This window comes from Mustela putorius, unplaced genomic scaffold, assembly GCF_011764305.1.
Source record: "Mustela putorius furo isolate JIRA1106 unplaced genomic scaffold, ASM1176430v1.1 tig00537227_pilon_pilon_pilon, whole genome shotgun sequence".
Lineage (NCBI taxonomy): Eukaryota > Metazoa > Chordata > Mammalia > Carnivora > Mustelidae > Mustela > Mustela putorius.
In genome coordinates this window covers 19,377,524-19,405,492 of record NW_025422368.1, presented here as the reverse complement: position 1 = coordinate 19,405,492, position 27,969 = coordinate 19,377,524, and the positions used below count along the sequence as shown (strand labels likewise).

Below are 27,969 nucleotides of genomic sequence, written 5' to 3'. Positions count from 1 at the left end.
TCCAAATGGGAAGCACTACACAGATTATCTACCTGGTTGTCAAGACACAAGAGGAGCAGCAGTGGGTAAGGTCCCAGGGTATGCAGCTGGATTTAAATTTAAGTTTGTTCAGGGGCACCTGGGTGGCTCAGTGGGTTAAAGCCTCTGCCTTCGGCTCAGGTCATGATCCCAGGGTCCTGGGATCAAGACCTGCATTGGGCTCTCTGCTCCGTGGAGAGCCTGCTTCCCCCTTTCTCTGTCTGCCTGCCTCTCTGCCTACTTGTGATCTCTATCTGTCAAATAAATAAATAAAATCTTTAAAAAAAAATTTAAATTTGTTCAAGTCCCAACATCTTTAGTATTAAAAGCTATGTAACTGACTTATCTTATTCCACTATGGTTTCCACAGTATTGTTAAAATTTCAAGTTCACTTCATTTGAATTGCAGTAGCCTTCTGCAAGTATGACACCAGTAGTATGTGAAACTACTCCCTCCTGTGGGAATCAACCCAACTTATAGCCGGTTTAAAAATCCCTTACCCAGCTATCTAGAACAGACCAAATAGGGTTCATATCACAGTAGACTATACAAGGTACTAGCCATGAACTCAGCTCACTTTTGTTCTTGCCATCAATTGCAATAATTAGTAACCACTCTACTAGTCAGCACTCTTCTATTGAGTAACACTTATCCACATTGGGAACTGAATCTTGTTCATGACAATTTAGTAAATATATAGCTCTAGTTTTGCTTTCCAAGGTACACTGGATATATTACGGGACTCCTCTTCCAAAAGCAGGAGACGATTTGAAGTTAACAAAGGGGTTAGGAAATTATGTATCAGTGTAATTAATCCAATTAATGTGTTAGTATCTCTGTGAAGATAATGGCTTACTGGATCATAAAAACTCCATTAGTGCCACCTAATTGGCAAAGAAAAAATGATATGCATAAGAGGAAATACTGTGTTAACTTTAAAGGGTCAGGCATATAATTTGGATCCTATGATCTGAGGTGAATTGCGATCTATTTCAATTTGTAGATACCGAAATGGAACAATGCATTTGAACAACAATTCAGTTGAAAGGGAATAATCTCTAGGCGATTAATTAACACAAGGGGGAGAAGGCCTTGTTTGACTTTAAAAAACCCAAGAATGCGAAAATAAATTAAAAACCCACTTCTGATGTCCTGCTCTTGAATTTCTGGACATTTTTACTTTCTTATAAAGAAAAAGGCCTGCCAAGAATAGGGATCTTTGGCAAGCAGTTTCCCTAATACAAAGTGATACGAATATTTGTTATTTAAAAAGATCACTTGCACTACTTTATGCTGAATGGATTAGATGAAAGCAAGAGTGGAAGTGGGGATAGCAGTCTTCCACGTGAGAAATAATAGTGGAAAGTAGATGGATTTGAGAAATCTTTAGGAGTTATTAACCATAACACTTGGTGATATAAGTAGAAAACCTCCAGGCTTTGCAGTACAGAAACAGCTAAGAAGAGCTTGTCCTGGGTGCTGGCTTGATCAGAAAATCAAGGCCTATAACCTTTCCATTACACCTAGGTGACGTGGCTCACTGAGAGCATTGATGGGTACTGATACAAAGCAATGTGTTCTACTTCAGTAATCTTCCAATCTAGAGAAGGTTTTACTTAATGAGGTCATTGTGCCTACTATACATGAGACACACCTTCATGGGAAATAAGGGAACTACTGGGAAGATGAACTGACCTAGCTATTTAACTCATTTTTACCCCTTTATTCAGCTGATCTGTTGCTTCAGAAGTAAATCAAAGTAAAAGTACCTGAAAGTTCAAGTTGCCATTTGTATCCAACTTAAACCGGTGAGTTTCTGGCTTGAGCACTTGACTAGGTAGCTGGTGTTCTGCGATTTGAGACGGGTAACAGAGTAGACAAGGACCAGGCTTTTTATTTTGTCGTTGTTGTAATTGCTGCTGCTGTCCTTGTGGGAGAGAGAAAGAAAATAAGATCAGTTTTGGATATTGACTTTAAGGTCACTTTGATACTCCAATTGGAAATAGGAACCTGGCATTTTGAATATATGGGTCCAGATACCAGAAGAAAGCTGTGGGATGAAGATAAAAACATCATCAGAATCCTGCTAAATAGACAGAAATTGAAATTACAGGTATGAATGAGATCACCTAAGGAGAAAGTATAGTTAGAAGGAAAGAAGGTCAAGAACTGAAACCCTGAGGAAAACTCATACTTTTGTTAGGACCAGTGAGGAAGCTGAGAAGGCAAATATTTATATGGTGCAACATACGAGAGAAGCATAGTATCTGAATATAAAGTGGAAAACCATTTCAAGTGGAACATGATTAACAGTGTCAAATGCTACTGGGAATCCTGTAGAACAAAAGCTATCCAATGGATTTAGCAATGGATTTAGGTCATTGATGGCCTTAGAGAAAGTTGTTTTGGTAGAGTGGCTGTAGCTAATGTCAGAAATATTTTGTTTTGTTTTTATTATTATTTTATTATTATTTTTGAATTTAGAGAGAGAGAGAGAGAGAGGGAGTGTGTGTGTGTGTGTGTGTGTGTATGTGAGTTGGGGGAGGGCAGAGGGAGAGAATCTCAAGCAGACTCCATGCTGAGGGCAGAGCCCATAGTGGAACTTGATCACATGACCCTGAGATCATGACCTGAGCCAAAATCAAGAGTTTGTCGCTCAACCAGCTGAGCCACCCAGGTGCCCCAAAGTCAGAAATAGTTTCAGGACTATTTGTGAAGTGAGGAGAGGGCACCGATTATAGATAACCCTTGAGAAATTTAACCTTGGGGATGGAGAGGGAGTCAAAGGAACATTTTAGGAAGCCAGAAAAGAGAGAGCAAAACAGTAAACGTATATGTGTTATTAACATTTAATTGCACAAGAATTTGTGGATTACATGAAGGGTACAGGGAGGGAACTGAGGATTGAGAGATGGACAGGAAATAGTCTTTCCCTTCAAGGTGCTCCATGTTTAATAGGGGAGAGGGAAAGATAAAGAATTATCTATATAGACTGTGCAACAATAGATGCATTAGATTTAGCGGTAGCATAGTAGTGAAAGTGAAGAGTACGTTTATCAGGAAGGAGATAAGGGAAGACATTAGAAATAACATTCTGAGTTATGAATTCTTAAGTGTTTGCTAGGAAGAGTATGAGAAAAAGAAAAAAAAAGCATAGTTTATAGGAAACTATACACAACCTTTAAAGAGGGGTTCTTGGAATCAAATTATTTAGATATAAAGCCTGTCTCCAACATTACTAGCTCTGTGACTTTGGGTCATTATCAAGTAAGCATTGCAAAGTCTCAAATTCTTCACTTATAGAATGAAGGCTGATAATTCCTATTGTATAAGATTCTAGGGACCTTTAAAAGCTGGGAAGCACTGAATTCAGTAGCTGGTATTCAATACATGTTATTATTATGGGATCTAAGATGCAAAAAGAGTGGTGAAGTATGAAGCTACAGAAGCTAATTAGGAACCAGATCATGATAGATTTTTCAGGAAAGTTAACACTGCTCCCAGCATTAATTAAAAGAAACTAGTACCATTATTAGAAAACAAACTGAAGTCAGGCTTAATTCTACTAAAAAAAAGTCTTCAGGAAACATCTTAATTATAATCTCCTGTTAATGAAGCCTAAGGCAACAGGTATGTATGTGCAAGTACCTTACAGGATACTAATTAGGAGGCTGAGATTGCTAACCTCTAATTGTCCAATTTGCAAATATATTTTTATATTACAACATCTTATAATACAAAGCATTGTTTTCCATTAAGATTGTTACAAAACTTCAGTTTTCCAATTTTTTTCCTTCTATGTTTGAGTACTTTTCAAATTCTTATTTAAATTCTAGTTAGTTAACATACAGTGCCTTATTGGTTTCAGGAGTAGAACTCATTGATTCATTACTTACAACACCCAGTGCTCACCATAACAAAACCCCTCCTTCATGTCCATCACCTATGCAGCCCATCCCCCCAACCCACCTTCTTTCAACAACCCTCAGTTTGTTCTCTGCCTTTAAGAGTCTGTTACGATTGGGTACCTGGGTGGCTCAGTTGTTAGGCATCTGCCTTCGGCGCAGGTCATGATCCCAGGATTCTGGGATCAGGGTCCCTTCTCTGTGGGAAGCCTGTGTCTCCCTCTCCCACTCCCCCTGCTTCTGTTCCCTCTTTTGCTGTGTCTCTCTCTGTCAAATAAATAAATAAATAAATAAATAAATAAAATATTTTTTTAAGAGTCTCTTATGGTTTGTTTCCTTCTCTTCCCCCCCATCTGTTCATCTGTTTATTTCATAAATTCCACATATAAGTGAAATCATATAGTATTTGTCTTTCTTTGATTTGTTTTGCTTATGGGGAGTATTGCTCCCCATAAGCAATACTTATTGCTTATGGGGAGTCTGCTTCTCCCTCTGACCTTCTCCTTGCTCATGCTCTCCACTATATTTAGTAGAATATACTCTGGCTCCAACCACACCATTGCAAGTGGCAAGATTTCATTCTTTTTGATGACTGAGTAATATTCCATTATATACCCCACCCCCCACATCTTCTTTATCCATTCATCACTCGATGGACATTTGGGCTTTTTCCATAGTTTGGCTTTTGTTGATACTCAGGTTTTTTTTTTTTTTTTTTTTTTTTTTTAATGAATTGGTAGTGTGGTATTACTTTGATTTCAGTAAAAAGGCTATTTCAGGGTGCCTGGGTAGCTCAGTTGGTTAAGCATCTGCCTTTGGCTCAGGTCATGATCTCAGGGTCCTGGGATTAAGCCCTGCATTGGTCTCCCTGCTCAGTGGGGTGTTTGCTTCTCCCTTGCCCTCTCTCTGTGTTCTCTCTCTCACCTCTCTCAAATAAATAAAATCTTAAAAAAAAAAAAAGGCTATTTTGGGACGCCTGGGTGGCTCAGTTGGTTGGACGACTGCCTTCGGCTCAGGTCATGATCCCGGAGTCCCGGGATCGGGCTCCCAGCTGCATGGGGAGTCTGCTTCTCCCTCTGACCTTCTCCTTGCTCATGCTCTCTCTCACTGTCTCTCTCTCTCTCTCTCAAATAAATAAATAAAATCTTAAAAAAAAAAAGGCTATTTCAACTCTACCACCAAAACAAAACACACCAAAATTAACTTATCACATCGTGTTGCTCACTGTGAGTGTTTGGTAAAGGCATTTTACGAGTAGAGTTAGACTCCACAAAAAGCTGCAGTAGGATGCAAGGAAATCCTCATGTGAGCTGTACTCTTCTACTCTTTTTTCATAGTTTGAGTGGATGAAGTTTTCTTTGGTCTGAAAAGTCAATGATTTATCTTACAGATTTTTATTTTGAGGAAGACTTTTTCTTTTCTCTTTGTAAGATTTTAACTTCTCACGTGAATAATATTCCCTCTATAGAAGGAACTTTTGCCTTCAAAAGAGAATTCTGGGTCACCACTGCCTAGAGTTAGTTTAATCTGTTCAGTATTTTCTTTAAAATATTTGATTTTAAGTAATCTTCACACTCAATGTGGGGCTTGAACTCACAACCTCAAGATTAAGAGTCACTTGTTACAACCATTGAGCCATCCTGATGCCCCAACCTGTTCAGTATTTTTAAGGTTAAAAAGATTTATCAGTTTGGGGACATGGATGACTCAGGGGGTTAAGCATCCCACTCTTGGTTTCAACTCAGGTCATGATCTCGGAGTCCTGAGATCCATCCTTGCAAAGGGCTCCCGGCTCAGTGCAGAATCTGCTCTGGGTTCCCTCTCTCCCTTAGCTCACACCTATCCCCATGGTCTCCCTTTCTCAAATACATCTTAAAAAGAAAAAAGAAAAAAGAAAAAGAAAAGAAAAGAAAAGGTGTATCAATTAAAAAAAAAATCTTCGTTTGGGAATTTTCCATTCCTAATGAATCCTGTGGTAAAATCTTTCTACCTGAATTGTTAATGGCGATTTTGTTATTTGATATGGCGTGTACTGTTGATACTCGGTATACGGTGACTTAGGTTACATCGTGTGCGTGTGCCTCAATTTCCCTAATTTTTTTCCCGATGGTTTGAGCCTACAGATTTCGCCTCTTTTTTGCATGTTTATTTACATATATTATTGGGTCGATTGTCCCAGGTGTTTCATTAAGAGCACCAGGTTTGTTTTTTGCAGTTGTCTAGAAATTTCATAGCGGAGGAGGTCCTGAACTCCTGCCTGCAATGTAGGTCTTTGGCTTGTTGATCCTTAGTAAACACACCACGTCCATCTGGGCGTGCAGGGGAAACTCTCTAACCAGAGGCTTTGGATTTCAAAGTTTTGTTTTTCCCCAAGACACACAGTAACATCTACAGCCCAGCACACGTGTACATGACTGAATAAAAAATGTTGCTGTAGAATATTTACGACTACCAGAGATGTCCCTAAAATTTCATACTCTAATTCATATAAAACCAAAACTGCATTCATTCCAGGTAAACTTATTTTACAAACGTGGTTAAAGCCCGACTGACATCGCTCCTCTAACAGTCTCCGCCTCTTCTCCTTCTATCGCAGCCCTCGACAGTGCGACGTTTGCAGCTGGGAAGGGAGAGACCCGCGATGCCCCCGAGCCCTACGCCAGCTTTGCTCGGGAAGCAGCGAGCCCGCTCGCAAACAGCTGCGCACCGACCCACTGCCCCGGCTCGGTGGATGATGCAGGGCTCGACCCATTTCCCTGCCCTCCGGCTTCCTGGAAGTCCGCCCCGCCCCCTCCAACTGCTCTCCGTCGATTTAATCTCGGCGCTGTAAAGTGGGCCGAGCGCCGAATGATCGATGTTCCCTCCACGCCCCGAGAGCCGCCATTTTGGGGGGAGGAAAACAGAAGTAGGGGTGGCAGGTCGTCCACAGGATGTTGGCTGGCTTTTGCTTCTCTTGCCAACGCTGTGGGACCGGGGTGGAAGAACCCACCGGGGCCACTCCTCCGGCTGCCTTCCCGGAATGAGGCCTGAGCGCCCGCGCTGGACGGCCCCCTCATTCATCCGAGAGTGAGTGGCGGCGATCAGCGGCACGGCGCGCCCTCGCGCGCCCTCGGCTGTCAGTTACCCCGCGCGCTCCCGCCGAGGCGCAGCTCCCCGCGCGCTCCCGCCCCTTCCCCGCCCGGCTGGGAGCTCGGCGCAGACTCGCTTGTTTGTTTCTGCAGGAGCCCACGGAGAGGCCGAAGCCGAGAAGATGCCTGGCAAGCTCAAGGTGAAAATCGTGGCCGGGCGCCATTTGCCAGTGATGGACCGAGCTAGTGACCTGACTGATGCCTTCGTGGAGGTTGGTGCCAGGTCCTGCCCCTCAAAACGCAGGGAGCACCCAGCCCCGCCTCGCCCCCAGCTCTGCAGCCCTTTCTCCTGTCGGCCGCTGTCCTTTGTGGGGGTGCTCGTCCAAGCCCTCCTTTGAGAGCTTGAGCGCCGGGACTGCAGCCCGTCTGATGGGTGCCCCGCTCTAGGGCGTCTGCGGCGCCCTCCCCGCGTGGGGAGGCTCTTACTGCTCTGCATGCTGGGGTGACCCTAATGTCAGGACTCGGAGCGGGCCACCTGCCAGGCAGGAGGCGATCCTGAGGCGTGGCCGCGCAGCCGGCGGAGCTCAGGCGCACACACACACGCGCGCGCACACACACACGCACACGCACGTGGGTACCGCCATCGACTCAAGGAGAGGCGGTTCCTCCAGCCAGAGTAATGGAGACCACGTGAAGAAGGTAGATACAGTCCGTTATGGGCACTTGGAGACCTAGAGGGCCCGATAATCCATTCTTGAACGCAGCATTGTCTGAATCATCAGTGTAAACACAACCATAACGCCCTCTGCTCGTGTACAGACTGGTAGGTATGATGAACTGTTTTAGGGTAATTTAGTGCCTTGAGGTAGGAAGCCAATTAAGTGCCATGGATTTAAATTGCAAAATTGCTTTTTAAGCCAGATGATTAGTTTAAAACTCATGCAAATTAGCACAAGCCTAGGGCTCGGAAAGTAATAACCCTGAGTCTGAAAGAAGCCAAGTAAAAATTGTAATAAAAACTGACTTGATGAGCCAGAGCATTAGAATAATAATCATTAGGGCTAGTAATGCTTAAGAGTTGACAGCTACAGGATAATATACAACCTGATTTCATCGCAATATACACTATTCTTGATGTTCTGTAAAGGTTCTCTGACGTAATAACTGCAGTCCCCCCCCACCCAACATTGCCGTGGTCATTCTTAATCCCAACTTGAGAAACAGATGCTGAGTGTGCTCTTGGGCCAGATGTTGGGTAATGGGGATACACAGATGGCCAGAGCATAGTTTTTGCTTTCAAGTAGCTCAGGGACTGACGCATACAGTTTAGGTTAATAACTGATAGCTAACGTGTTGAGTCTCATTGCCAGATCTTTGCTAACTACTTTTTAATTCTTATTCCTCATAACAGTCCTATTATATTGTTATCCCATATTACAGTTAAGGTGTCGGAGGTCTAGGAGCAGTAAATAATTTCCCAAGGTTTCTTAACCTTGTAAATAGGCTTGTGGTCTGTTCTCTTAACCACTGTGCTAACGTTGACTCTCTAGACAAGGTGATGAATGTAGTAGAATATGGAAACTTCATTCTGTCTCTGAAAGTTTAGGAAGTTTTCCTAAGAAAATGACATTTGAGCTGAATCTTGAAGGACACTCAGGATTTTACTAGGCAGAGGGAACATCAAAGGCACAGAATGGGATACATGGTATGTTCAGGGAACTAGGTTTGAGATATGTCTGGAGTAAAAGGGAATATGCGGGTAGTGGAGGCTGGAAAAGTAGATTGGTGCCAAATCTCACTTTCTGTACTAAATAATTTTTCCTATTCTATAAGCAGGGGCAAACAAAGAGAACTTTTTAAGGAGAAATGGAATAGGATATTTATTAGGTTGTTTATAGGATGACTATATGATGGACTGGACAGATGAAAGATGAGACAGGGAGATCAGTTAAGAAGGTGGTAAAATTATCCACACAATATGTGCATGTTGAGAATGACTGTGGAAACTGATTAGAGGTGGAAGACTTGAGAGGGACATTTCCCATTTTTTTTTCCCCCTTAACATTTTATTTATTTATTTGACAGAGAGAAAGCATGAGCAGGGGCAGGGGAGAGGGAGAGGCAGGCTCCCGTCTGAGCAGGGAGCCCAATGTAGGGCTGGATCCCAGGACCCCTGAGATCATGACCTGAGACAAAGGGAGATGCTTAACTGACTGAGCCATCCAGGAACCCTTTGAAGGACATTTTTTAGGTACAATCGTCATGCCTTGGTAATAAATGGTTTTGCTGGTGAGAGAATGGTTGGATTCGAGAGTGACTTTTAATTCCTTCTTTTTAGCAAATAGTTATTGAATGCTGTTTGCCAGGCCAGTGCTAGTCACTGGTATAACTGATTGCCTATGTGATAGTAAAGAAACTAGACTTGGTTCCCAGTTTTATGGAGTTTATATTTTGGTGGAAGAGACAGACATTAAAAAGTAAAGAAATGATTAAATAGATAATTGTGATGGGTGTCATGGTAGAAAACAATAGAGATTAACAGGAACATCTACTTTGGGTTGGGTGAGCAGGAGACCTCTGAGGAAGTGTCAATCAAAGACCTACTGGATGAGGAGGAGCCCACTGCTCAGGGAGTGTGTTAGGAAGTGAAGGAAGATGGGTGTGGCTGGGATCTGGCGCAAGTTGGAGAGTTAAGGAGCCAATCATGCAGGATCTTAGAGGCCATGATTAGGAATATGGATTTTTTTTTTTTTTAAGATTTTATTTATTTATTTGACAGAGAGAAATCACAAGTAGATGGAGAGGAAGGCAGAGAGAGAGAGAGAGGGAAGCAGGCTCCCTGCTGAGCAGAGAGCCCGATGTGGGACTCGATCCCAGGACCCCGAGATCACGACCCGAGCCGAAGGCAGCGGCCCAACCCACTGAGCCACCTAGGCGCCCCAGGAATATGGATTTTACTCAAGTTCTATGGGAAGTGGTTGTTGAGTTTAGTACTTTTTTTTTTTTCTTTTCCTGTCTGGAGTATGGACTGAAGAGAGAAAGAGCTGAAGGAGACAACTAATTAAGAGATTCTATAATAATTCATAAAAAGAGAAGGTGGGGCCCAAGATGTTGGTTTGGTAATGGAGAGAAGTGGGTGGATTCCACATAAGCCTTGAAGATAGATTCTAGAGGATTTATTGGTTGACTAGAAGAGGGAACCAGAGAAAGGGAAGCTAAAAGATGACTCAGGGCTTTCTGAAATCTTTGGGGTAATTTTCTGAGGCTCCATAGGATTTGTAGAGGTTGTTTGAGTAGGTGGAGGATCAATTTCTGTTTAGGTGTCTTAGGTTTGAGATGTTAATTGGAGTTGTCCATGAGGGAGTTAGATTTGTGAGTATGGTGTTCAGAAGAAAGATGTAGGGGGGCGGAAAAAAAGAAGAGAGATGTGAATTAGAAATGAGCTCATACAGGCTATTGCTTTTCCACTCTGTGAGACCCAGTGCCCCCTTTATATAGCAGGTATTTTGAAATCCACTCTTTACTATGCTGTCATAATATTTATGGCCAATGTAACTTAGCCTCACAATTAAAAAAAAAATCAATACATTGTTCTAACTAGTAATTTGACAAATTAGAGAATTTTTTTAGTATGTATTTCAATATAGAAGTACTTGTTCATGATCACAGTAGAAGATATGAAGTAATCAGATTAAGTCCGTGAATATTTATTAAGTCTTTGTATATGTCCATCACTGTACTGGGTATAGTATAGTGTTCTGGAGATATAGTAATGACTAAGACAGAAATTTCTTTAATCATAGAACTCACATTTTACTGGGAGGATGAAGTTCATAAAGAAGGTAATTATAAGATAAACTGATAGATGGTAAGAATATGGAGAAAATAAAGCAAGGATACAAGATAGGGAGCGTCTCACCTATGTGTAAAAATCATGTGAATTTGACTCCATATAGTGAGATAGTCACGCAGTTTTGACATCTTAGACCTTCATTGCTATCTGATTTTTCAAAATAATCAACTAATGGGGAAAAGCAGAATTTTCCCTTAATTTACATGATGGTTATATTTCTTGACAATTATGTTTATGAAAACTGCATTACAACCTCCCCTTTCTTCCCTCATTACAACATCTTTATCTGTAAAATGAGTTAGGTTTTTAATCCTATGTGATTATCTGGTAGGACATTTGAAAGTCCTGACATGAGACAAGTCTTCATTGTTGGGAACTATTTCTTGCATTGCAGGATACGTGCCTCCTCTGGCCCTGCTTCTAAATATTAGAACTGTTCTCCACAAATATAGAAATATCTAAAATTCCCTTAGGAGTTGGTCTGTCCCTTTTGTAAACCTCTGACTTAGTGGGGGAGAGAAGAGGTATGGATCCTTGAAAAAACTTGACATTAAGCTATTAGAGGAGGAAGATTAGGGGAAGAAAACAGATTATCAGCCAATGGGGAGAGAGAAACATCAGGAAAGTAATGTCTCAGAATGCAAGAGGAAGTTTCTGGAAAGGAAACCCTCAACCATTAAATGGCATAGAGAGGTCAAGTAAAGAGAACAGAAAAATCACTGAATTGTACAGTGTGGGGGTTGTTACTGATTCTGATAAGGAGAGTCAAGAAAGCCCATACTGTTGTAAGTTAACAAGGGTTAAAATACAAGGGAGGTGAGGAAGAGGTGAGGCATGAATAGGCAGCTGTTTCAAGAAACAGGGCTGTGAAGGGGAGAGGAGAAATTGTGTGGTATTTGGGGAGTATGTAGCTTTTAGTATTAAAAAAAATAAATGAGAAGATACTAGAACATATTTCTGTGGTAATAGGAAAAATCCTGCAGGAAGGGAAAGATTAATGCAGGAAAAGGGGGATAATGAAGGATTACTATATAATAAAGGGATAAATTGTGTGATGTAGCCTCTTGTACTATTTAAGCTCATAGGAAAGGGAGATAACGATGCCAGAACTGGTCACGAGAAGTCTTTTTGCTGGGCTTGAAGGATGGCAATATTTCTATAGGCAGAGAGGAAAAGGGGCTTTTTTAGATGAATAGGACAAACTCAGTAAAAGCAAAAGGAGAGAGAGAGAACATCTGTAATTGCTGGGAGAGTTCTTTTGTGGAATAAAATTTGCTATATAGGGGGATGCAGGTTATTGAATGATCCGAAAACTATAGGGGGGAGGAGTCTGTACAGTAGAAGCTCTCTTAAACAACTTCTATTAGCTCACTTACCACAGTCCTCAGTGCTCTGCATTCCTTCCATGAGGGTATTCTTGAATACCCCACATTGCTAGATTATTCTCTCATGTTCCTACTTCTCTCATCAGTTGGCTGATAATACTTTACCAGGAGGTAATTATGTTTTTTCCCCAAACCTGTTTATGCCAACTCTATTTGTTATTGTAATTTACTTAAACCTTATGTAAATTGGTGAAATAAGAGTGAAAATGAAGTTGATAATGCTATGTAAAGACATATGGATACAGTCACTAAACATTACTCTAGAATTAGATGGAGAAAAGACTAAAAAAATCTAGGATTCTGCGTTCATATATTTTTACAAGCAATTTTAAGTTCTACCACCACATAAAAAAACCCAAACTGGAAATCACAGATGGTACATTATGGGTGTGGTTTATGCAAAAAAAAAAAAAAGATGCAGAACTCTAAAATAGTGGACCCTTGCTTAAAGAAGAGGCCTTTGCCTTACATTCAAATATAGGGGAATGAATATTTTATTTATATGTCTTATCTTAAAATGTTTACCATTTGAATCATTTTTAATGATTCTTTGATTTAACCAGATTACCAGATTATTTGATTAACCAATCAAATACTGGTCCTGATTGCATTGGTTGAGGGAATTTCTACTGTGTGTGATGTGAGTAGTTTACGAAGCCAGTGAAGACCAAATAGTATGCATACATGTATGTATGTATTTAAGGACTAATTTATTTATTTTAGAGAGAGAGGATAATATGGGGAAGGACCAGAGGGGGAGAGAGAGAGAGAGAGAGAATCACAAGCAGACTCCCTGCTTAGTACAGAGCCCAATGTGGGGCTCAACCTCAGGACCTTAACCAACTGCACCGCCTAGGCACCCCACCAAGTAGTAGTTAAAGATGGTTATTCTTACAGGAATCCCCAGATGAATGAGATGGAATTCTATATAATAAAAGTATTAATGGAAATTTATCCCAGTATTAATGAGCATGTTACAAACTGACAAGCTATATTATCATTTTGTGTTTATCCAGGAGCCTTCGAGGGAATAGGGAGAGGAAAAGAAATTAATATTTAATGATGTACCAGACATTTTGCTAGTCTCTACATGCATTTTCTCCTGTAATAAAACAGTCCCCCTTTCAGAGGAGGAAGCAGCTTTAAATAGCAGGTTAAATAACTTTCTCAAGGTAATTTAGCTAATGAGTGGGGAAAGAGAATGCTTTTCTTTACTAGGGAATCTCATTAAAATCCCTGATGTTCTTTAACAAAGTTGTAAGGTAGTCATTTAATTGCTGGGTAATAAAAGCTCCTCCGAATTAAATAAGACCAAATGAACTGTGATCCTTCTTTAGTAGAAGGGGAATCATCACAATTTGGCAAAGTACGCATTCTGGCCTTTTTCTTTTCCTGAAATCTTGGTTTTTGTTTGTTTGTTCGTTTAATACAGTTGGGGGCTATCAGATCTTTACTATATCTAGAATAGACAGTTGACCAAAAGAAGAATAAAAGGCACGATATAGCAGTACAGTATAGTGGAGCAAACCTGAAGATGGCTGAGCTCATAATTTATTTATTTATTTTTAAAAGATTTTATTTGTCAGAAAGACAGAGAGAGTGGGAGCACAAGTAGGGGGAGTGTCAGGCAGAGGGAAAGAGGCCACCCGTTGAGCAAGGAGCCCGATGTGGGACTCCTTATGGGGGCTGAGGTGTTTGATATTTGTGTTGTTGAGGTTATAGAAATAATTATTGAATATATTTCATTTTTAAAAAAGGTTTTATTTGTCAGAGAGAGAGTATGCAAACGGGGAGCAGCAGACAGAGGGAGAAGCAGGCTTCCTGCTGAGCAAGGAGCCCATGCAGGACTCAATCTCAGGACCCTGCGATCATAACCGAGCCAAAGGCAGACATTTAACCGACTGAGCCACCCAGGCACCCTGAATTCATAATTTAAAGAACGATATGGTAGTTTTGGTGCTTGAACCTAAGCTTTTAGCTTTGGAAAGGTTTTGAATGATTTCATAATCCTAACAATGTTTTACTTCAAATGAAGCTGGTATTAGGTAAATTAGAAGTATTTCCTTGATGTTTTAGATATTAAAATGTACTGAAAATTAAATTAGTAACTGAACAGTAACTTCTATTCTTCCCAGGCTCTCCGCCCCCCATATCCCCATTAAGTTTCATTTCTTACTGTTCGTGATTTAAAAAAAAATTATGGAAGTAATACATGAATGGCTCCCATTACAAAAGATTCAAATAACTCAAAAGTGAAACTTTAAAGCCCTTTACTTGGTAATTTACTACACTGTATTGTATTCCCTATACCATGTCAGTCCTTTCTTCAGAGATAATTACTCTCAGTGTTTTGGCATGTGTTCATTTACTCCGCCACCTTTCCTTTAAAAAAAAGAAGAAGTCTTACTTACATTTTAAAAAACGTAATCATGCTTTATAGATTCTGCAGCTTTTTTTTTTTTTCAGTTATTATGTCATTGACATTTCCACATGGCAGTACTTAAAATCAGCTCCATTCTTTAAGTAGCAAACATGTGATTTATTCAGTCATTTTCCTGTTGAATGATTACTTAGGTTTTTTTAGTGTGTTGTAGGAAGGAGACTCATGTGAAAATGCTTCTTTAGGATAAATTCCTGGAAGTGGATCCAGAATTCTATAATTTCAAACAAAATAATTTTAATTTGAATTTTTTAAGTTTTTGAGTTTTAAAATAATACAATTTACAAATAGGAAAAATACATGCATTCAGAATTCAGAAGGTTCAAAGTGGCTTAACCTCTCTCACATCGTGTTTCTTTTAACCAACCAGTTCTGTTGTTGGTAGTGGCCACTGTTAACATTTGTTGTATAACCTACTAGAAATAACCTATGCTATATATAGGCATATATTATATGACTTACAACATTTTGCCATTTTTTTCTCCCAGAGTATGCCATACATGCTGTTCCACAGAAGAAAGATCTCTCTTGGTGGTGGTTCTGTACCAGTGTGGAGGGAGCTGCTTCGTTCTTCTATTTAGCACTATACTGTGTGGCTTTACCATACTTCATCCAACCAGTTCCAAATTGGTGGATATCTCGGTTCTTTCCAATCTTTTTCACTCTAATGCTGCTTGTACATGTCATTGTGTACTTCTATATAAAGTTAAAGGGTGTAGTCATTGAACATTTTGATATTTGTCAAACTGCAGTCCTTAGAGATTGTTTTATTTTATACTCCCATCAACAAAGTATTAGAAGATCTCATCAATACTGTTTTCAAACATAAGTAAAAATGTTGGTTTAGTTTGCATTTCTGTTGTGGTTGATCATCTTTTGATATATAGTTGACCCATGAGCCATTTGGGGCCTTGTCAGGGCAGTTGACATCCCCCTCTCAATCCAGCACAGTTGAAAATCACATATGACTTTTGATTCCACCCCCCAAATTAACTACAAATGGCCTGCTGTTGACCATCAGCCTTACTGATAATATAAAGTTCGTTAACACATAGTTGAAATGTTATATGTATTTTATATTATATTCTTACAGTAAACTAGAGAAAAATGTTTTTAAGAAAATAGGAAGAGAAAACATATTTACAGTACTGTGCTGTATTTGTAGATACAGTAAGTTTACGCTGTATGTTTATAGGATGAATCATCTGTCAGTAACAACATCAATATTGTCTTAAATGATACAAAACATAGTAGATGTTATACATATTACTAACACTAGACATTAGAAATGAAAAGATAATGTGAAAAAGAAATTCATGTTTATTTACAAATACAATGATTTATGCATTGATAACAAAGAAGCAGCAGTATGACTGCTTTATGGCAGCTCAGTATAATTGATAGAATTGCTTCACAGTAGCCTAGCCTATATACTAACAGGTGAATCGTTACAAAAATATTTTATGGCATACAGTATTGCAGTCATATTTATAATATAGCACTAGAAATATAACTTGTGATTATAGGCTGATAGCAGTTTCCCCAATTATCAAAGAGAGGCATACTGTAGCTACATAGCACTTTGAAAGAAAAGTTATAAAACAATAAGAAAACTAACTTCTGGGACACCTGGGTGGCTTAATTGGTTAAACATCTGCCTTTGGCTCAGGTGATGTTCTTGGGGTCCTGGGTTGGAGCCCCACGTTGGGCGCCCTGCTCAGTAGGGAACCTGCTTTTCCCTCTCCTGCCCGTCCTGCTTGAGCACACATCTCTTTCTCAAATAAGTAAATAAATCTTAGGAAAAAAGCTAACATCTGATTAATTTTGTGTTAAATATTGCTCACCTATGACTATGTAAGTCTAGGCTAAGCACTTCTATATAGTCTTACATAGGATGACTACTTAGGCAATGATGATGACAGAGAAGTGCTTCAGACAGATCTTGCCATGCAGTTACTAGATTTTCACATGGAGACATTCGCATATACACAATATATAAGTTTATTATCTGTACGGCTTGATGATTATATTCATGAAGTGGAAGTGGATTGTCATAAAGGTTTCATCCTTGTCTTCATGTTGAGTAAGTGGAGGAAGAGAAGGAATCGGTCTTGCTGTCTTGGGTGGCAGAACAGGTGAAGGAGTTGGAAGGGGAGGCAGGAAAGACAGGCACATGTGGAATAAGTTCACTGAAATATGTTGTAACTTCTGACATTTTTTTGCTTTTTCATTTTTTTAAAGACTATTTCTATATAGTACCATTGTTTGCTTTAGTTTCAGTGCTAGTATGCTAGAAAGGTCCATGTTGTAAAAGAAATCAATAGCAGTCTTAAATAGTCAGATCCTTTCTGTCAGGTTGTCTAATATCAATTTGTTCTCGGGCATTGCTTCTTCTGTAGCTTCTTTCTTGTCATCTGGCACTGGTTTGGAAGCATTCATCTTCATCAAGTTGTCTTCTGTTAATTCTTCTGGTGTGATGTTTATTAGTTCTTACATTTCTCCAAGATTCAAATGTTGAAACCCTTCACCTTTTACCTTTTTTGTCATGTACGTAAACTCTTCCCTTATTCCCTTGATTGGCTCTGTTGTAAATCCTGTGAAGTCATGTACAACATCTGGACATACTTTTCTCCCCCAGGAATTTATTTAATACTGATGGCTGTCATGGCTTACTACAATGGCATCTTCAGTGGTGTAATCCTTCTAGACTTTCATGATGTTTTCTCATCAGGGTTCTCTTCCATAGTGTTGACATGGTATTCTTTTCAAAGAATACCATGTAATGAGTTGTAAAGGGTCTTATGACCAGTTGATCTAGAAGGTGATTATAGAAAGGTTGTGTTTGGGGGTAAGTAGACCATTTGATGCCCTTAGTGTTGAGCTCATGGGGTTCTGGGTAGCTAGAGGCATTGTCTAGTATCAAAGGAACTTTAAAAGGCAGTCCCTTGGGAGCCTGTGTGGCTCAGTCAGTTAAGTGACTACCTTCGGCTCAGGTCATGATCTCAGAGTCATGGGATGGAGTCCCACATTGGGCTCCCTGCTCAGTGAGGAGTCTGCTTCTCCCTCTGCTGCTCCCCCTGCTTGTACTCTCTCTCTCTCCTTCTCTGTCTCTCTGTGTCAAATAAATAAATAAAATCTTAAAAACATAAAAAAGGCAGTCCTTTAGTGGGAAGGTATTTCCTGACTTCAGGGACAAATCATCAATGGAACCAGTCCAGAAAAAGGATTCTTGTTATCCATACCTTTTTGTTGTACAACCCAAAGACTGGCAGCTGGTATCTGTCTTTTCTCTTCAAGCCTTGGGGGTTAACAGCTTTATAGATAAAGGCAGTTCTTACCATACACCTGACTGCATTTGCACAAAATGGTAGAGTTAGCCTATCCCTTCTTGCCTTAAATCCTGGAGTTTATTTTTGTTCTTCCTGACTAAAACACTTCGTGGCACCCCCCCCCCCCGCCCCCCAGCATAGGGTCCTTTTGTCTGAATTAAAAATCTGTTCAGGCAGATATCCTTTCTTCTCAGTGATTCTCTTGATCATGTTTGGGAACTTGTTTGCTTCCTCTTGGTCAGCGTAAGCTGCTTTTCCTGTTATCTTGACATTTTTTAAGCCAGTCCTCTTTCTAAAATTATCGTACCATCCTTTGCTGGCATGAAATTATCCAGCTTTAGATCTTTCACCTTCCTTTTGCTTTAAGTTGTTATATAATGACTTCACTTTTCTCTTGAATCATATTAGGCTCTATAAATATACCTGCCTTATAGCAACCCTGCATTTTCAATATGAGATAAAAAGGTATTTTGCAAAAAGCATAAGGCTTTTGCACCTGTTAGCATGGCTGCAGCATTGGTTTCACGAATTTTCTTTTATTGCAGTGGTTCTTTATGCTGGATTCATTTATCTTGAAGTAACAAGCAAATGCAGCTGCAGAATTCAAACTACAGTGCATGTCAGGCAGTTCAGCTTTTTCTTGTAACATAATGACTTTTCTTTCATTCTTGGGAGCACTTTAAGCAACACTAGTGGCACTTTGTATGGGTCCGATGATGTCACATAAGATACGGTGTTGCCTAAACAATGAAAAATATGCAAGAACTGTAAGAGGTCACTTTGTAGTGCAACATGCTATTTACTGAAGAGATGTACTGCTTACACAGAGATAGGTAGTATCACACAGTGTTTTAAGCAGATACTAGCAACACTTGGGCTCATGTTAGTTGCAACAGAAGGTGGTTTGAAATTATCGTACAGTAGTACAGTACATACTACAATTCATCTTGTGCAGTTATAATTTTTTTTTTTAAAGATTTTATTTATTTATTTGTCAGAGAGAGAGCAAGCGAGAGCGAGCACAGGCAGACAGAGCGGCAGGCAGAGTCAGAGGGAGAAGCAGGCTCCCTGTGGAGCAAGGAGCCGGATGTGGGACTCGATCCCAGGACGCTGGGATCACAACCCGAGCCGAAGGCAGCCGCTTAACCAACTGAGCCACCCAGGCGTCCCTGCAGTTATAATTTGATACTGCATCTTTCCATTCATTTACATTTCCCTCAACTGCTAATGGTGTGATGTGTGGTCTGTTATGTATTTCTGTGCATGTTTTGATCAAGTCTAACTTTTTATCCTTAGTGTGTATTTTATTATCATTTTATTAAATGATAAAATAGACTAGTATTTACATATATTTTATGCATTCATGACATAATTGTTTCTTAGTTTTTTTGCTATTTCTCGGATACATGGTTTGTCTGTTAGTTTTTTCAATTTGTCACAAATCTCCAAAAGATTTTCCAGTATATATTTTGAAAAAAATCTGCCTATACATGGATGCGTGCTTTTCAAATCCATGTTGTTCAACGTTTAGCTGTGTTTTAAAAGCATCTGTGTTAAAATAAATAAAAACATCTATATTTTCATTTCTTTGAATTGTCTGTTCATGTCCTTTGCCCTTTTTTTTGTTGGACTATTGATCTTTTTCATATTGCTTTATAGAAACTCATTAGAAATAGAGGAAAGTTGCCCTTTAGTATATATTTAGCAAACATTTTTTTCTCTCTTACTTTTTTTTTTTAAAGATTTTATTTATTTATTTGACAGACAGATCACAAGTAGGCAGAGAGAGAGAGGAGGAAGCAGGCTCCCTGCTGAGCAGAGAGCCTGATGTGGGGCTCTATCCCAGGACTCTGGGATCATGACCCGAGCCGAAGGCAGAGGCTTTAACCCACTGAGCCACCCAGGCACCCCTCTCTCTTACTTATCTTTGACTTTCTTATATTCTTTATTGTGCCAGAAGTTACTATTTTCACATAATTTTTTTAACCTTTTCTACTCTCTAACCTGCCTAAACACCAAAGTGGTTGGTACCATGCCTAAGAATTCAAATTAAATGATAAAACACCTAGGGAAAATATACAGAAGATAAAAACAATAATTCTTTTGGATATTCTGCTTTTATAAAATTCCCTGGACTGATAAAACAGGAAAATCAGCAAATATCATAATACCGAAGGAGAAGGAGGTTTCTTTCAAAAAGGAAAGGAGGTTTCATAGTTTATCTGCTTGAACTAGCATTTCTTAGGAATCTACAGTGTGTTTGGGATGGATATTGTCTTTTTAAAAAAAATTTAAATCAATTAATTAACATATACTCTATTCATTTCAGATGTAGGGTGTAGTGATTCATCAGTATTTCTTAATACCCACTGCTCATTATATCATGTGCCCTCCTTAATGTCCATCACCCAGTTTCCCCATTCTCCCATTCCTCTCCCCTCCAGCAACCCTCAGTTTGTTTCCCATGAGTAAGAGTCTCTTACTGCTGGAAATTGTCTTAAAGGGGATAAGCTTTAGTTAATTTAGAGGTTAGGAAAGATAATGGTAATAACTAGTAGAATTAGGGAAGAGATCAAATTTAGGAAAGGCGAGGCCATCTAGGAAGTATTTCCCTAGCTATTTTGCTCTTAAGCTTCCTGACCACTTCTCAAGTTGAGTCAGATTTCATAATCTCCATTCCTTGTTGGAAGCAAGTCCCAGGGATTTAGCCTGATTTCTGTTTCATTCCCTTCTTATTTATTTTTGGATCTTTGTGATTTAGTGTCTGCCAAGACTGGCTGTGAAATAAGATAGTTTCCCCATCCAATCCCTTTCATTGTCCTTGAAGATAAAACCTTTAAAGATAATGGTTCGTTGCTGATCACTATATGTGCACCGATAAGGGATTAAAAAAATAACAAAAATGGGGAAGCTGAAAAATACAAGGATCTATTTCTAAGTTCTTGCAATAATGGGCTGGAGTTTTGGATTCCCAAACTGAGATGGTGAAAGGGTGGTCAGCTGATGTTTTTTACCTTCTGATTTTATTCTCACTGGTCCTCTGCCATTAAGATTCCTCTTCGGTCTGAGCTTTTGTTCCCTGAAGGCTATATTAACTTCTTCCTTCATGTTGACAAAATTGTCTGTTTTTAATTTCTGTGTAGAGCTAGTCAGCCAGAGCAGGAGGTAATCTCTTATTTCAGGTGTAGCCTATAAACTTACTGGATTGTACTTTCTTCCCTTTTGTTTCAAGGAATAGTTGTCCTTTTTTTCCCCTTCCATGGTTCTTCCCACTGCTTGGCTGAGATCAGAATTTACTTTTATTCATATCTTTGATGTTTATATTTGGATTATTTATTTGTTTTTAGGTAAAATTTGGAAATACCACCTTTAAAACAGACGTGTATCTCAAGTCTCTCAACCCTCAGTGGAACTCAGAATGGTTTAAATTTGAGGTAAGTTTTTAATTTTTTATATTTTTAAAATATTTTATTTATTTGAGAGAGAGCACAAGTGGTTGGGAGGGGACAGACAGAGAGGGATAAGTAGACTCCCTGCTGAGCAGTGACCTAAGCCCCGAGCCCCTCCCCTGTCCGCCTTCCCCGGTTTGGTGCTTGATCCCAGGGTCCTGGGATTATGATTTGAACTGAAGGCAGATGCTTCTCTGACTGAATCACTCAGCTGCCTCTTAAGAAAAGTTTTTAAATAAAACTAAATAAAAAAAGTTTTTTAAATAAAACTAAACACAAAGAGTTTTTTTTTTTTTTTTGACATGACCCCTTCCCCCCAGGAATGATAGGAGTACCTTTTATTTCAGGTATAGTGGTTTTCCTACACCATAAAAGATGACTTTCTTTTTTGCTTAACTAGGATTATTAAGTTCTTAAAAAAATAACGTTATAGTTAAGAAACTACAGTGTATGAATCCAAGAACACAGATTTGAAAAACAAAAAACAGAATCCATTGAAGTATATTATTGCTGTCATATTCTCTGGATTTTAGTATATACCAAAAACCACTTACGAATAGTGTACAAATTCAGTTCTTTAAAAAATTACAGTCAAAAGTATACATTAAAAAAATGCCATTTTAACCAATTTTAAGTGTAATTCACTAACATTGATTATGTTTACAATGTTGTATAGGCATCACTACTATTTCCAAAACTTTTTAATTACTCCAAACAGAAACTACTCATTCAGCAGTAACTGCTCCCTCTTCTAGTGCCTGATAATGTCTAATCTACTTCCTGTCTCTTTGAATTTGCCTGTGTTAGACACAAGTGAAATCATTGTGATATTTGTCTTTTTGTGTCTGGCTTTCACTTAGCATAATGTTTTCAAGGTTTATCCGTGTTGTTATCATGTATCAGAATTTCTTTACTTGTTATGGCTGAATAATATTCCTGTGTGTGTGTGTGTGTGTGTGTGTGTGTATGTATCACATTCTGTTTATCCATTTATCTGCTGATGGACAGATTTGGTTTTCACTTTTTGCCTACTGTGAATAATGCTGCAGTAAACATTAATATACAAGGATCTGTTTGAGTCCCTGTTTTCAGTTGTTTTGAGTATGTGCCCAGAAACGGAATTGCTGGGTCATATGATAAATTGTATGTTTAGCTTTTTGAGGAACTGCCAAACTGTTTTCCATAGTAGCTATACCATTATCTATTTCCACGAGCATATATGAGAAAAATCTAATTTTTCCACATCTTTGTCAAGCTTTGTTATTTTCTGTTTTTTAAAAAAATCATGCCATCTTAGTAGGTGTGAAGTGATGTTTATAGTGTAATTTTTGTCATGGATGAGGTGATGTATGGTTTTTTTATGGTTAAGGACCATTTACATTTCTTTTACTTTGAACTACCATCTCATATTTTAACTCCCCAAAGAAGATACTTAGAGATGACATTATGGAGGTAGACTTCACAGGTCTTGGTGACTAGCTTACTGTGGAAAATGTAAATGTGATGTGGTATGTCATTGGTTTTGATTTGCATTTCCCTAATGACTAATAATGTTGAACCTTTATTCATGTGTTTATTGCCTGTTTTTTTGTCTTTGGAAAACTGTTCAAGTTCCTTGCTCATTTTTTTTTTTTTTAATTTTATTTATTTATTTGACAGACAGAGATCACAAGTAGGCAGAGAGGCAGGCAGAGAGAGAGGAGGAAGCAGGCTCCCCGCTGAGCAGAGAGCCCGATGTGGAGCTCAATCCCAGGACCCTGAGATCATGAACTGAGTGGAAGGCAGAGGCTTTAACCCACTGAGCCACCCAGGCGCCCTCCTTGCTCATTTTTAAGTTGGGTTTTTTATCGTATTAATAATTTTCATGATAGGGGCGCCTGGGTGGCTCAGTGGGTTAAGCCGCTGCCTTCGGCTCAGGTCATGATCTCAGGGTCCTGGGATCGAGTCCCGCATCGGGCTCTCTGCTCAGCAGGGAGCCTGCTTCCCTCTCTCTCTCTCTCTCTCTCTCTGGCTGCCTCTCCGTCTACTTGTGATTTCTCTCTGTCAAATTAATAAATAAAAAAAAAATCTTTAAAAAAAATAATTTTCATGATAGTAGGACATTAGTATTTAAGAACATTAATTTCATTTTATTGATGATGCAGTACCATAATTTTTAAAGCTGCAAAGTACTCAAATAGCTTAGGTAACTTTAAAAGATATTTGTACTTTACTGAAATAAGGGATTTTTATAAATGTTAATGAGATTTAGCAACTAAAGTTACCAGCCATTTCCCTTAAAAATTTACTAAGTTTACTATTTTGGCTAGTACTTCTAATAACAGTGTATATTGTGTGAAAGATGTTCTTAAACTTTGTTTTGTAGTTAACATTAATTATATACTTTTTTAACCTTGTCATTTGCGATTGGCATTAATTTATATCTTGTGAACTCTCAAATATCATGAACAAATGGATGTTTTGTTTTCTTTTATCTAAAAGAAATACTGGGCCAGGTAGTATAATGATATTTTGAAAGCTCCATTTAATCATTTGGGACCCAGGATCCGTTTGTCTTTGTTCTTCATCATCCATAGTCTGTGGCTTCCATATTCATGATCACATTAGCCTCCAAGTTAGCATCTGGAGTTCCAGTGGTCACATCAGTGTTCTAGGCCTGTAAGAAAAAGCAGGAGAGGAGGTGGTGAGTTAATACATATTTTTCAGCTGAGCGAGCACTGTTTGAGAAGTTTTTCCCTACCCTATCTAGCTCTATATAATGATTTATGCTTATATCTCAGTAGTTATGAAGGAGGGTGGGAAATTTAGTCTTTTATCTGGACAAATTGCTGTGTAATTAACATTTTTAAGCACTTAGAACATTTATGAGAAAGTCTTACTTTATAGTTTTTCATGATTTGATATTGGCTCAATTAAATCTATGAAATATCCTTAATTACCTTATTAAAATTAATTTCTGAATTTCTTTCTTCAGATTATTTATATTATTAGCGATCTATATATATCATAAACAATTCTAGTCATTTAGTTCTAATGGAGCCCTATAGTGTCAGGGAAGGAATACCTTAATTTACAAGTACATAAGATAAAGGTTCTCATAGGTAAATTTATAGGTGGTTAAATAAGTGTACACAAAAAATGTTATTAATGGAGGTGAAAATCGGAGGGATGTGTTTGGGGCAGTGGTTAATGGCTTAGTTTATGACTCTTTCCCTTTTACTATATATATAGGGAATACCGTAATATGGAATGCTGTTGATGACATATGGTTCAGAATGGATTGGAAATAAGAACTATTATTTTAACATTACACTATCGACATTTTCAAATATGCATAAAAGTAGGCAGGATGCCTATCCATCATCTACATTTACTTTTACCTATACATTGTGCTGTTCTTGTTTTACCTGTTACATCACCCCCTACTTGGAGGGTGGGGTGACAGGAATATATATATATATATATATTTTTTTTTTAAAGATTTTATTTATTTATTTGACAGAGAGAGATTACAAGTAGGCAGAGAGAGAGAGGAGGAAGCAGGCTCCCCGCTGAGCAGAGAGCCCGATGCGGGACTCGATCCCAGGACCCTGAGATCATGACCCGAGCCGAAGGCAGCGGCTTAACCCACTGAGCCACCCAGGTGCCCAGGAATATATATATATTTTTAAGGTTTTTTAGTTATTTGATAGAGAGAGAGCACAAGTAGGCAGAGTGGCAGCATAAGGAGAGGGAGAAGTGGGCTCCCTGCACATGGGGCTCTATCCCAGGACCCTGGGATCATGACCTGAGCCGAAGGTAGACACTTAACTGACTGAGCCCCGACAGGAATATTTTAAGGCAAATTCAAAATATTATGCAATTTCATCCATAAATTTTTAATTATGTCTCTCTTATTGAGAGGTATCCCCTTTTTGAAGGCAAATCATCCAGTCACATTATTATATCAGTGATATCAACAATAATTCCTTCTTGTACTTTAATTCTTAAAATAATCTTCAGCGGTTAGATTGTTAGTCTAAAATCAACAAGAAATTAAATGGAATGGGGAAAGGCATAATATTTCATAATTAAGTTTAAAAAATTAACCAGAGTATATGGTTTGTAGAGATACCACTTGACCAGAGCATATGTAAGGAAAATAGAGATTTTAGTGTACTACAAACTCTGTCTTAATGAACAATGTGGTATATGTGCTGTAACAACAAACATTCGTAGACTGCATTCAAAAAGTATAGTATTTTAGTTGCAGGAAACAATAATCCCTTTGTATTCCATCCTTACAGATATCTGTAATATTGTGTTCCATCTAGCCACCACATTTGATGAGGAGTACTGGCAAATTAGAGGATGGTATGGTATCCAGAGGATGGCAGCCAAAATAATGAACATGTCTTCCAAAGGGAGAAATCTTTTTTTGCCTCATTCTTTGCCTTAGTCCGTTTGGCTTGCTGTAACAGAATACCATAGAGTAGGTGGCTTAAACAATAGCCTTTTATTCTGATATTTCTGGATGCTGGGAACTCTGAGACAGAGTACCATCATGGTTTTATTTTGCTGAGGTCCCTCTATCTGGCTTGTAGATAGTGATCTTTTTGCTGTGTCCTTACATAACAGGGAGAGAGATCCTCTCTCCCCATCTTCACTTGTAAGGATCCCAATCCCGTTCGTAAGGACTCCACCTTTATGACCTAATTACCTCCCAAAGACCTCATCTCCAAATATCATTGTATTGGGGATTGGGACTTCCATATACAGATCTTCAAGGGACAGAAACATTTAGTTCACTGCATTCTTCATTGTAGTTCATTTTTAGCCAGTGCTTGGCATGTGATAAGTAATTGATAGTCAGTAAAAGGAGAGAGTACATTTATTTCACTTACTTAGTTCATGAGCTTTAGTTGTTTTTTTTTTGTTTGTTTGTCTTGTTTTGTTTTTACCAATAATATGTTAGTTTTCCTACAGTTTTATTCTGGGAAATTGTCTTTAGAAATAAATGATGGTATCATGGTGCTCATTAGCATCTTTGCTCTCCTGTAGATATTGTATGGACCCTGTTATGACGTTCTTTAAGCATTTTTGCTGGATATTATATGTAGAGTAGTAAAACACAGGATTGTATGTAGAAACAGAAATTAAGCACGGCCCTGGCACAGAATAAAGTGTAGAAAAAGAACTTAAACATGCAGCCCAATACGGCCTGAACTCATGGTGCTGAGATCAAGACCTGAGCTAAGATCAAGAGTTGGATACCAACCAACTGAGCCCCCAGGTGCCCCAAACTATACTTTTTTTCCTTAGAAATTTGGCATCTTTTATAGAAAAAGGGATTATAACTTTTGTGTGTGTGTGTGTGTGTGTGTTAATTCCTTTACCTTTGTGCTTAGAGATAAATCTGTGTTGTTTTTTTTCTATAAGTAAGTCATCATTTATATTTGGTATATATGTATATTTATGGTAATGAAGATTGAAAAATAAAAAGATTTAATTTTAAGGTATACTTTCAGGTGGACGATGAAGATTTACAGGATGAGCCTCTACAGATCACAGTTCTTGACCATGATACTTATAGTGCAAATGATGCCATTGGTAAGGTGTACATTGATATTGATCCCTTACTCTACAGTGAGGCTGCAACAGTCATCTCAGGATGGTTTCCAATATATGATACCATACATGGTAAGGAGTATATTTTAAGAAAATATATCATGATTATTAAAAATTATCCATAGAGACTTCTGTGCTACATTTGTGGTTTTAAAAGATATATATGTAAGAGATATATATATATATTTTTAAAGATTTTATTTATTTATTTGTCAGAGAGAGAGAATGTGAGCACAGGCAGACAGAGTGGCAGGCAGAGTCAGAGGGAGAAGCGGGCTCCCTGCCGAGCAAGGAGACCGATGTGGGACTCGATCCCAGGATGCTGGGATCATGACCTGAGCTGAAGGCAGCTGCCTAACCAACTGAGCCACCCAGGCGTCCCAAGATATTTTCCTTTTAATAGAGAGTCACAAAGTATTGTTGGTGAAATTGTTATTTTTCAGAACATAATTTGAAGTAATCCCTGCTAAATTTGTACAATAAAGAAAATAAATGCATGATTTAAAAATCATCTTACAAAGGTACAGTGGAATTTTCTGGAGTTTTTATGATATATGATATCACTGCACATTGAATACAGACCAGAAATAGAATCTAACTGTATTCCATGAAGCTAAACATTATAGAGAACTAAAAAAATGTAAGTGCTATTCTCATTACTAGTTTCTTGTTTTTCAAAATTAGTTATTTTTATAAAAATGTTTATAGTATTAAGTAATTACTTTTTAAAATTCCCAGCTTTCATTTTCATTTTCAATTTAATTTTTAATCTTTAATTTAATTTGATTTAATTTTTTTAAAAAAGATTTATTTATTTATTTGACAGACAGAGATCACAAGTAGGCAGAGAGACAGGCAGAGAGAGAGGAAGGGAAGCAGGCTCCCCGCTGAGCAGAGAGCCCAATATGGGACTC

The 27,969-nt window shown here is 38.6% G+C and overlaps 1 protein-coding gene and 1 long non-coding RNA gene across 23 annotated transcripts in view; one reads left to right on the top strand and one right to left on the bottom strand.

Moving 5' to 3' along the window:
• Nucleotides 1–6,800, bottom strand: part of LOC123390063 — a 33,144-nt gene extending 26,344 nt beyond the window's left edge. The window contains exons 1-2 of one of the 2 annotated variants that reach the window (XR_006604715.1): nucleotides 6,478–6,800; nucleotides 1,789–1,946 (exon numbers count right to left, since the gene is read on the bottom strand). This is a non-coding gene — a long non-coding RNA (uncharacterized LOC123390063). The remainder of the gene's footprint in view (nucleotides 1–1,788; nucleotides 1,947–6,477) is intronic. The other variant, XR_006604716.1, reaches the window with a different exon arrangement.
• A 5-nt stretch (nucleotides 6,801–6,805) lies between these two features.
• Nucleotides 6,806–27,969, top strand: part of C2CD5 (C2 calcium dependent domain containing 5) — a 98,020-nt gene continuing 76,856 nt past the window's right edge. For 9 of the 21 annotated variants that reach the window (XM_013047562.2, XM_045073442.1, XM_004775980.3 and 6 more), the window contains exons 1-4: nucleotides 6,807–6,990; nucleotides 7,146–7,264; nucleotides 21,347–21,433; nucleotides 26,956–27,127. In XM_013047562.2, coding sequence (XP_012903016.1) covers nucleotides 7,175–7,264; nucleotides 21,347–21,433; nucleotides 26,956–27,127 — 349 coding nt within the window. In that variant the 5' untranslated portion in view covers nucleotides 6,807–6,990; nucleotides 7,146–7,174. Of the gene's footprint in view, nucleotides 6,991–7,145; nucleotides 7,265–21,346; nucleotides 21,434–26,955; nucleotides 27,128–27,969 lie in introns of all 21 variants that reach the window. The other 12 variants (XM_045073443.1, XM_013047563.2, XM_004775981.3 and 9 more) reach the window with 4 other exon arrangements.